We start from the raw sequence: 10,867 nt of genomic DNA, 5'->3' as shown, positions 1-10,867 counted from the left end.
GAAGGAGTGGAGGGAGGGAGTGGAGGAGGGTAGAGGGAGGGAGGGAGGGGAAGGAGTGAAGGAGTGGAGGGAGGGAGTGGAGGAGGGTAGAGGGAAGGAGGGAGGGAGGAACGTAAGGGAAGAAACGGGGAAGCGGGGAAGAGAAAGGGAGGCAGGCAGACTAGGCTATACTGCCACCGAAGAGTATATTATATACAGTATGCTATTTAATGCTAGGTAAATGTTATCTATTAAAAGTTACCTTCTAAATAAGGGGAGGATAGGGATATGGATTTGTATTTGCAGAAACACTGAAAGGATACTCAAGAACTAATAAAAATGGTTTCCTATAGGGTGCACTCAGGAAAGCTTCTTAGTATCTAATTTTCAAACTACATGAGTGTTCAAACTTTAGAGCCTAAACTGGTAAGAGGAAGCCTACTTACAACTTTTTGAAATATTGAACGGTTTCTAAAAACTAGGTTAGTTTCAGGTGTACAACACAGTGCTTGGACATTTACATAGCTTACGAAGCAAAGCGATGACCCTTGTGAGTCTAGTATCCATCTGACACCACAGTTGTTACATTATTGACTACATTCCATCCCTGTGACTTTTTATATCTGGCAATTTGTACATCTCAATGCCTGCCTTTTTTTATCCATCCCTTCAAACCCACGTCCATCTGGCAACTCTCAGTTCTCTGTCATCTATGAGTTTGTTTCTGCTTTGTTCATTTTGTTTTTAGATTCCACATGTAAGTGAAATCATATGGTATTTGTTTCTCTCTCTCTGACTTATTTCACTTAGCATCATGCCCTCTAGGTCCAGCCATTTTGTCACAAATGGGAGAGTTTCGTTCTTTTTTTATGGCCAAGTAACATTCCATTGTTATATATGTACAACTTTATCCAGTCGTCTATTGATGGGACACTTAGCTTGCTTCCGTATCTTGGCTATTGTAAATAATGCTGCAATGAACATATGGATGCAGATGTCTTTTTGAATTAGTGTTTTGGATTTCTTTGGATAAATACCCAGAAATGAGATTGCTAGGTCATATAGTAGTTCTATTTTTAATTTTTTGAGGACCCTCCATACTGCTTTCCATAGTGGCTGCACCGATTTGCAATCCCACCAACAGTGTATGAAGAAGGTTCCCTTTTCTCCACATCCTCGCCAACACTAGTTTGTGGATTTATTGATGATGGCCATTCTGACAGATGTGAGGTGCTACCTCATTGAAGTTTTAATTTGCCTTTCTCTGATGACTAGTGATGTTGAGCATTTTTTCATACGTCTATTGGCCATCTGTATGTCATCTTTAGAGAAATGTCCATTCAGGTCCTCTGCCTATTTTTTAATCTGATTGTTTTTGTGTGTGTATGTGTAAGTTATATGAGTACCTTATATATTTTGGATATAAATAAGCAACTTTAATTACAACATAAATGTTAAACTTACCTAGATGCTACAGCCCAACCCGGCAGACCAAATCTTTCATAATCTCCTCCATAAATATCACGGACCAGCTTGTCAGCTTGGGTACTGTCACCTTTGGCTGCCATTTCAAGAGCCTCTTCAAAACTTTCACAGCCAGTCAATAAACTGCATAAGCCCAGAAAGGTACCCCCTCCAAGACTAAAGAAAACAAAGAAATTTGATGAGCTATACTTACACACTGTATTCTTTCTCCAAAGTAAAAGGGTGGAGCATTTATTTATTCAATAAATATACAGAAAGAATATATTGCTAATGCTAAGAGCTGAAATATTAACATATTGAGGAAAGGTAAAAAATGTTTATTAGCAAAACCGAACTTGTAAGAAAGAATAAACCAAAGGAAAAAAGTTACTTGGTAGAAACAACGTGAAGACAGGAGGAGGACTTTCTATCCTCCCATGTCTTCATTTGATACTTTATACTTTGCAATTGCTGAAAATATGTTTTTGTGTGCATGAAAAAGGACTGTTAAAATTAGTACCATGTGAATTAAAAGGAGAAAACTCATAAAATGGTTTCTAGGAAATGATTTTGTGAGAAGCCAATTTACTTGAATACAGTGAAGAAATTTATGTCACGCCGGTCATCATGTTAATGGCAGAAATTGGTTCTATTATTCTTTTGGATATGCTCACAAAACGAAATGTCTAACTCCTAAAATCAAAACCTTTGCTCCCTAGTCTCACCTAAATGTCTAACAGCTTCTGTCCTTGAATCACTGTTGGAATGTAGGTAACAGGCTGAATTTCTTTTAGATTTTTGATTTAAATAACAACAGTAGTCCCCCTCTTATCTGTGGGGGTTACGTCCCAAGACCTCTAGTAAATGCCTGAAACTGCGGATAGTAACGAACCATGTTTTTTTCCTATGTATACATATATCTATGATAAACTTTAATTTATAAACTAGGCACAGTAAGAGATTAACAGTAACAAATAATAAAATAAAACTATTACAACAATATATTGTAATAAAAGATGTGACTGTGGTCCTCATTTCAGTGCTTTCTGGCCTAACATGCTGCCATCAATCAGGACGCGTTTCTGTTCACATCTCCCACCCGCAAATTAATGCCTTTTCTATATTAACGAAGCACTTACCACGTATTCTGCCTGTAACTTTTGCGGTTTGAGGTGTGACAGCAAAACTAGCATGTACTTTTTTTCTTCTTCACACAGAAAATTTGTTCTTATCATAGATCTTAGGAATCTCACCATACAATTTTTCTTCTTTCCTTATTAAGAATGTTTACCTTTTCAGTTAAAGGAAGAACTTTAATGCTTTTTCGTGGCATATCCAAATTGCCAGCATCACTACTCTTGTGCTTTGGGACCATTATTATTGAAATGAGTTACTTGAATACAAGCACTACACTGCTGTAAAATCAGTCTGCAACTCATGGACAGGGAGCATACGTAGCATAGAGACACTGGACAGGGGGATGTTTCGCAGGCAGGACAAAGGCCAGCATGGAGACTTCATCACACTACTCAGAACGGCATGCAATCTCAAACTTAAAAACTGTTCATTTCAGGAAATTGCAATTAAATAGGAGTCTCCACCCTCTTAAAAGTTTAAAGTACACATAAGAATCGTAAGAAAAATTTAAAAATCTCATTTCACATCCATGTTTCAGATAGTATAGAAAATTTTATGGAATATTTGGAACATTAGTATTATCCCATAAGGAGCTCATCCTATAAGAATTAATTACAGTGTTGCCCAATATTCTGTATGCAGTCAGCATGTGGCAAGCTTTAGCCTTAAATGCATCTATAAAAAAGTGAAAAATGAAAAAAGAAAAATGCTTTGGGGGAAAAAAAAGTTACAGGAATCATCAGACAAAAATTCACTCTTAACATTATGGAAATTTTAATGCCAGTTGATGCTAATGAAACATAAATACGTAATGCTTTTGAGTTGTCACACACATACCTTATTAAGCAATATTATCTGCAACACTTATATTTGCACACCTACATTTTTTTTGCTGTTGCACAAATACATGTCATTTTCCCAATGAGGCTAGTATTAATCTATTGATTTCACTTCTATGCACAAAACAATATGAATGCTGCAAGAAGAAGAAAAAGGTTACTTACCTTGTCCCAGTTACTCGTTTGTAGTTGTCTTTGGAATGGACTGCTAAAATACTGACTCCCGAGCCGATGTTCACTACCAGCAGTGGGTAGGGATCGTCCAGGTTAAAAGGCATCTTTTGGCATCGCTCAGGTTCTGAGGCATTAGCAAAATAATAGCACTCTGCTTGTCCATTGAAACTGACAGAATCTATATACAGCAAGCCCTTTACAAGGCAGTCAAGTTCATCTAGTTTGTGCAGGTGGAGGTTTCCAATCTGTAAAAAAAAAAAAAAAAAAAAAGGAGAAAAAAGTTTTATGAAATGAACAAAGAATAGCATTCAAAATACTGACTCAGTTGTACTGTATAATTTTCAAAATCATCTATGACCACCATGTTTTCACTTGTTGTTTTGTGTCAAAATCTCTTTGGGACTTTAGCTAGTCCGGTGGTTCTCAGTGATGATGGTCACTTCTGGAGGCATTCTGGAAATCTGTGGGGACATTCAGTTCACAATGATGGGGGCAAGGGGAGGACAAAACTCACATTTAGCAGCAGGGACTTGGGATTCCACATCTGCAATGGGTGGGGCAGTTGTGTAAAACAAAGAACGATCCCATTCCTGCATTACCTGGGTTTTGACAGACATTTTGTAGGTAGCAGTAGGAAAATGTATAATTATTTGAGCTTATGTAAGTAAAAAAAGTATCTGTATGTATAAACACACAATCTTCTTTACAGTTTTAATCTATACTAAAATGCTAGGATTGCAACCATCAAAAAACTGAGGAAAAACGGTACTTCTTATTGCTTGAAATTTTACCAAGTGCTGTATAGCACCTTGGAAGATTGTATCCCCAACAGCAATACCATTTATGGTATTTGATTCTCCAATAAAATATACTGTATCAAATTTAGCACTTGTGGCTTTAGAATTCATGGTGAACATATGTAAGGTGCTGGCATCTACCTCATTACACTCTCCCGTGTGATCATACGCGAGAAGCTACCTACCAATAAATATACACCTTAATTCCCTGTCTTCATATTATAGTTTGGTTATTAGTTTGAAATTATTAAATTCATTTCAGGTTAGGAAAGAGTGTATTATAAAACATTTGTTATGAAAGACCTCAGCTTAGATACCACTTTCTCTGGGAAGCTTTTCGGTTCTCTAGGACTCACGTACCATTTCCCTGTGTTCTGTGGCACCTGTTTTCATAGCAACAGTACTAATTGTAAAGCACTGTACTCTTATTTGAAACTCACTTATCCGTGTGGTCTCGAATACTGCACTCTTTGAGGACTAAGTCTGTCTTCCTCCTATCACAGTGTCTAGCACAAATGACATACTAGATGCTCAAATAATAGCTTAATGATTGAGCATCAACAAAATATTACAGAATTTCATCTCTAGAAAATATTAATACTGAAAAAAAAAATTAGAACTGTGTATTTGGATAACAGTATTTTCAATGGCCAGGTGAAAGCTGGCTCCAAGGACATTGCTTTTGACAAACATGTCCAAACAGACTGGTCTCAAATTCATAAAATTTATGTTCAAATTAATAAACTGAACACAAATCAGTATTTCCATCAAAGATAAAAAATTTTCATAAAAATTTAGACTTTTAAAATACCCCAAATTACAAGGGGCTCACTTATGTGAGCTATATAAGTGATCACTTATGTTCTAGTAACAGACTTTTCTTATGTGAATTGAGAAATTAAATGGTGTACATGCATATATTAAAGGAAAATTAATTTCACTAGCCCCAAATATCAACTTTTTAATCTTTATTTTAATGAAAAGGACTAGAAGTCTGGCAGAACTCTACTAGCATATAACTCAATGCCATATTCATAAGACCCCTTTTGAGACAGGCACATAAAACCAGGCAAAAAGGGTAACAGGGACTTTCCATCAGGTGACTACTCATCAAAAGCCACTGGCTTCAGTTAGGATTTGGGAAGGAGATGGCCCTCGGACAGATGACTATGTGGCTAATATTTAGAAAAAGCCATGCAAACGTAGCACAGTTATAATGAAAGTAATTCAAACCCCCTTCACGTCGGCTTGTACCTTGCTAAATTCATTGACGTCTCTTTGATCGTAGCTATCCCTAAGTTGGCAAGTTTTACCAAATACTATGAACAATCGCTACAGCAAATCGGGGCAGTTTTTACTCATCCTATAAAGGTGTTTAAATGCCCCAAATCAAAAGCTAGTCTGAATACATACTTCCTCTGCAGCAGTAGGAGGGCCGCGTCTAAGAAACATGCCACATGGAAACCCGGCCTCCTATTTGAAAACCTGAAGTGAATGGCTACTGATTTTTGGCTTTGAGTAACAGATACGTACTGTACGAAAATCTTCTTCAAACTTGTAAGCACCACCTCCTGTAGCACATAGCACCGTGTGTAATGTTGAAAAGTTCTTGTTTCTTCCCATTTGGATAAAAGTAGGCAGGTCCTGGGTAGGAAATCTGATAAAGTGCAGGTTCCCTCTCCGACCAAAAAGTGTTAAATCCTTCAGTTCGAGGTGCACATCCCGAATGCCGGTGGATCCGTACGCCACGTTGGAAGTCAGGTATTTCCGGATACTTTTCAGGCTCTCGACCTCTTCTTGTTCTTCCTCTGCTGTGATATCAATAGGTTCGAAATAGGAGAGCTTTACTAGTGTTCCCCCAATGTCCATGCCAAACCACGGGAAAGCTGCGGATAAAAAAAAAAAATGTATGTATGTATTTGGAAACGCAAATTAGGAACCAGTTATTTAGCCACAAACTTCATTTACCTGCCATTATGGGGTAAGACACATCTATGTGCAACTCACCTTTTTCTCTTTAAAGCATAATTTGCATCTTTTCTAAAGACCCGTAACACAAGATGCTAAGTTGGCCCAGGGCTTTTTAATTTGTGGTCTGGTAGGCATTCCTTTTCATTCAGAAAATATTTAACATGTGAAGAATTTGGACCAATTCTGTTTTGATAAATAGGTCACCACCTAGGGCTTAAAAACGTTTCTAAGAAGATTTTAATGTAATAAAATTGGCCAATAATCACTTTGAGTGACCCCGAGGGAAAGTACCTCCTTAAAATGAAATATTTTCTTTGCTCATTGAGCAAATAGATTTCTTTGGTACACCTGGTTGATCAAATGAGCTGTTAATGCCGTCGAAGGTAGGTGTACCTAGGGGCAGGCACATATGGGCAGGCCACACAGGTCGGGTTTGGGATTTGGTGCTTTTCTCACTAACCGGGCTATGTGACTTTAGAAAAGCCATTAACTTCTGAATCTTAGTTTCCTCAATATCTGTTTCTGTTCTCTGGGATCTTTTTTATTATGAAAGAAACTCAAAAATAATTTAATACTTAAGATACATAGACTTCAAAATGCCTGATAAAATGTATTAACAATTTTTAATGTAAAGTCAAAACTAGTTCCCTCTAAAATTGTTTCTTAAATATTCATATTTTACTTATTTGCTACGTACCATTAGAAACCTGGAACATGATTCAATAAGAAAGGATTCTATACATTTCTCTATTTCAGAATTTATACTTATTGAAATCGGTAAATGCAATTATGAGGAAGGAGTGACTCTCATTTTCTTCTGGAGATACAGCTCACTTATTTTTGTATTTGAAGCCCAAGTTACAGATCCAGCTCCACATTAAGGACATTCTTAAGAAATAAACTTTTTAAGTAAAATGACTTTATGCTATAATTTGGGAAGCTAAGGGAGCAAGACCCTCAACAAGCACTTTGCTTTTATATCACCTGTAGATTTGTATAAACTACTAAGATGCAGAAGAAACTACATTTTCTCAGTTTCGTTGGGTGGCTAGCCACTGAGGCCATCTTAAGTAATACATTCTTGAAACGAACGATAGGCTATTTGCAATTTCAAAAAAAGTAGGAACCATATAATATATTTTTTGGAAAAAAGAAATATGCTATCATTCATTACATTTTACTTTCAGTTTATTCATGAAATGTAGTATTCCTGCTTTAACAGATTTATGTAAAAAGTTATATATCAACTTTCTTCCCCTTTTTCAAATAAATCATCGGTAGCAAGCAGCAATAACAGCAGCTACAGATGGGAAATTCATGGCAAGTGTTTGCCTGGACAAACACGTTTCAAGAGAACAATATGGAATAGCTCTATTGATCCAATAAACCAGAGATTCCTTCAGATTTTTCCTGGTCTGCTGAACAGATATGTAACTAGGATGCTTTTCAATGGGCATTAGATAAAACAGGAATCCTTCTGACATTACGTGGCCAGAATGAATTCTACTTGATGCTTGATCATAGACTTCATGGGCAGGGTGGTGTAGAAATCACTGTTGCCACACGAAATACATTTTGGGACAGAAAAATTTCTACCGATTTATTAAGCTAAAAACCTTTATTTGCCAAAATTCAAAACACATTCAAAATTATTTAACGTTTGCAGTTTTTCTTTCTGTGCCTTTGTCAGTGTCAAAATATACACACAAGTAAAAACGTTACTCAGCAAACTACAAAGGTGAAGCATTACCAGATTCAAAGTGCATGCCATTTGTCTTTGTTCCTAGGTTATAAACACCTGAATAGTCATTCTTAAAAACAAAAATTCCAGTTAACAAGTGAAGAACTTTTAATTCTTACACAAAACCATGAATTAAGTTTTAAAGGAGCCTTACTGCCTAGGAAAGTATTTTAAGTTTATATTATCTATAAACTTAATATTGGAGAGTAAGAAATTATTTACTTTTCTAAAGCTCTGCATGATGACCAAGTGTTCTGACCCCAAAGATATACCAATAGCCAATTCTAAAATACGTAACTGGAGAGGGTAGTAGGAAGGCTCATTGAATGAAATTGTTTCTAAGTCTAGATCGCAGGAAAGTGTTAATTGTTTCACTCTTTTTGGGTATAACTATCATGAAAATAATAAAAACCTTCATCTGCTGCTGTTTAAGAAGGCTTTTGTTGACCTATTTGCATGAAAAAACCCAATTTGTCCTATCTCAAAAAGTAAACATTATACAGAAAGTAAAAAACATTTGTAAACAAAGCTATGTAATATGTTACAGTGTATCACACCTCTCATTTGTTTTAAATTACATTAAATACTGAAGAATATTATAAAATGTATAGGTAGATAAGGCACAAAGAATAATAACCATCAACAACCAGGAACACATGACACAGAACAGGACATTACTGTCAATTTTAAACCTTTGTGTGACCTACTTGTTCGTATATTAGAATAGAGAAACAGGTTCTATGAAATAATTCAATTGAAAAAATCATTATATATCCTTCAGGGTTACTGCCCAGAGGCAGGATTTTTTCAATCAACAATGCAAAAAGCCCAAGATGCACATCTAGCGTATTAGCTACGTCGGCTCTTTTAGTGCTGTCTCTTCTTAAACGGAGGGTAACTAGAGATGCTGCTGTCTTTTAGACAACACATTTCTTAGTAGCCATGATATGCGAACTAGTACATGTCCCTTCTATTTCTAGCAGTTCTCAATGATGACAGTTTTCTTCTTAATATCAGGAAGGTAGGGACTGGAAAGAGAACTCATCCTTGTCAGTGGCTTCAATTAAAAAAAAAAAAAAAAACCTTGGTAATAGCCACTTTTACATATGGAGCCTTTCAATTCAGAAGTTCTAGAATTCATTTCCTTATGCCAGAGAAGCTATCAACATTAAAAAGTATGGGGGAGGCAACAAGAACACAACACAAATTCTTAATTATGATCCATTCCTATCATTTAGATATTGATTTAATTACTTTTACATTTTCCAGTGCATATAAAAAAAATCTTTATTTGTTATTTTGTCACTGGCCAAAATTAGAAGGGGAGGGGGCACGGAGCTCAAATATTATTTATCTGCAGTGACCGTATGAAAATGTAAGGTTATTAAGTACAACCACAGGTCCACTAATAGTTCCATGAAGTAAGAAAAATAAGTTTCCTAAGAAGTCAGGCAAGTATCTAGCTTTGTTGCTTCCAGCCAAGGGCCAGGTTAAAAGGAGGTCACCAGTGAGAGCACAAGGAGCCTACTTCATACAATCTAAATATTTCTTATCCTTAAAACTCCCCACTGCCAAGGTGGAAAAAGGAGTCGAAATACATATTTAAAAAACACAACACAAGTACTTAGATTATGGCAAATATATAAACAAGTACTTTGATTATGGCAAATATATACCTCCTCTACACTGAGAATATCCTAGACTCTCTAATGATCTGTGTATTTTGGTCTTCAAATAAAATAGTAGCTCTGCTTCCATTTCTGGCCAGAGCCTAAGAGAGCTGCCATTAGTTCCCTTTTAAATTACAAAAATATCCAGAACGACCATAAGCACAGAGTGCTACCATGAACTGTTTCTTATCAGATAGATTATAAATGTGAAATAAGAAACCCACACATCCCATCATCTTTTTAAATGATTAAACAGCATTAGATATCTGGCCACAAGGGTGGACTGTTAGTTTCTAAAAAGCTGCGTTATAAGTTTGGTATCTTGCTAATAAGCATCGGTAAAGGAATGGGGGAGAATCATTTAATTGCTCTTGGCCCAATGCAGATTTCAGCTCAAAGGGATCCTATGTCAAACCAGGATTTAATTGTTCTTTAGCATAAAGAGAAACCAGATGCTGAAAATGTTCAAAACATTACTGGATTGTTTTAAGAACAAAGTTCTAAAATGGGCATATGTACTTGTAAATTCCAGATATGCTTCAAGTTCTTTGATAAAAGAAATTCACTTTTCCTAATAATCATTCCAAATAAAAAGTAGTGTTTTGAAACAGATTAAGAAAATAACTATCTTCACACCTTCAGTATTATAATTCCTTAAAAGAGCTTCAAGTAAATTTTTTTTCCCTTTGGCAAATTAGTTACATCTAGGAGTTATTAGAAACTACCATATCCAATTGTCTCGAATTATCTACTGAAGTGATAATTCTTTTACATTAAATTTACTGGGGTGATAACATTATGTAAATTTCAGGTATATGATTCTCATACCTCATTTGTATGTTGCATTGTGTGCTCACCACCCAAAGTCTAGTGTCCATCCCTCAGCATGTATTTGGCCCCTTTTCCCCCTCTTCTTCCTCCCCTGCCCCTTTCCCCTCTGGCAGCCACCATTCTGTTGTCTGTGTTTATGGGTGAGTTTATTTGTTTGCTGCTTTCTGTTTTATAGCCCATATGAGTGAAATTGTATGGTTCTTGTCCTTTTCTGTTTCACTTATTTTACTTAATTATCTGATACTCTCAAGATCCATCCATGTT

At 36.1% G+C, this 10,867-nt stretch overlaps 1 protein-coding gene across 1 annotated transcript in view; it reads right to left on the bottom strand.

Moving 5' to 3' along the window:
* Window positions 1-10,867, bottom strand: part of PANK3 (pantothenate kinase 3) — a 25,754-nt gene that overhangs the window by 10,453 nt on the left and 4,434 nt on the right. Inside the window, exons 2-4 of the mRNA XM_011356693.2 lie at window positions 5,924-6,276; window positions 3,585-3,838; window positions 1,444-1,620 (exon numbers count right to left, since the gene is read on the bottom strand). Coding sequence (XP_011354995.1) covers window positions 1,444-1,620; window positions 3,585-3,838; window positions 5,924-6,276 — 784 coding nt within the window. The remainder of the gene's footprint in view (window positions 1-1,443; window positions 1,621-3,584; window positions 3,839-5,923; window positions 6,277-10,867) is intronic.

Source organism: Pteropus vampyrus, unplaced genomic scaffold, assembly GCF_000151845.1.
Source record: "Pteropus vampyrus isolate Shadow unplaced genomic scaffold, Pvam_2.0 Scaffold30, whole genome shotgun sequence".
Taxonomy (NCBI): domain Eukaryota; kingdom Metazoa; phylum Chordata; class Mammalia; order Chiroptera; family Pteropodidae; genus Pteropus; species Pteropus vampyrus.
This window is presented reverse-complemented; position numbering and strand designations above follow the sequence as displayed.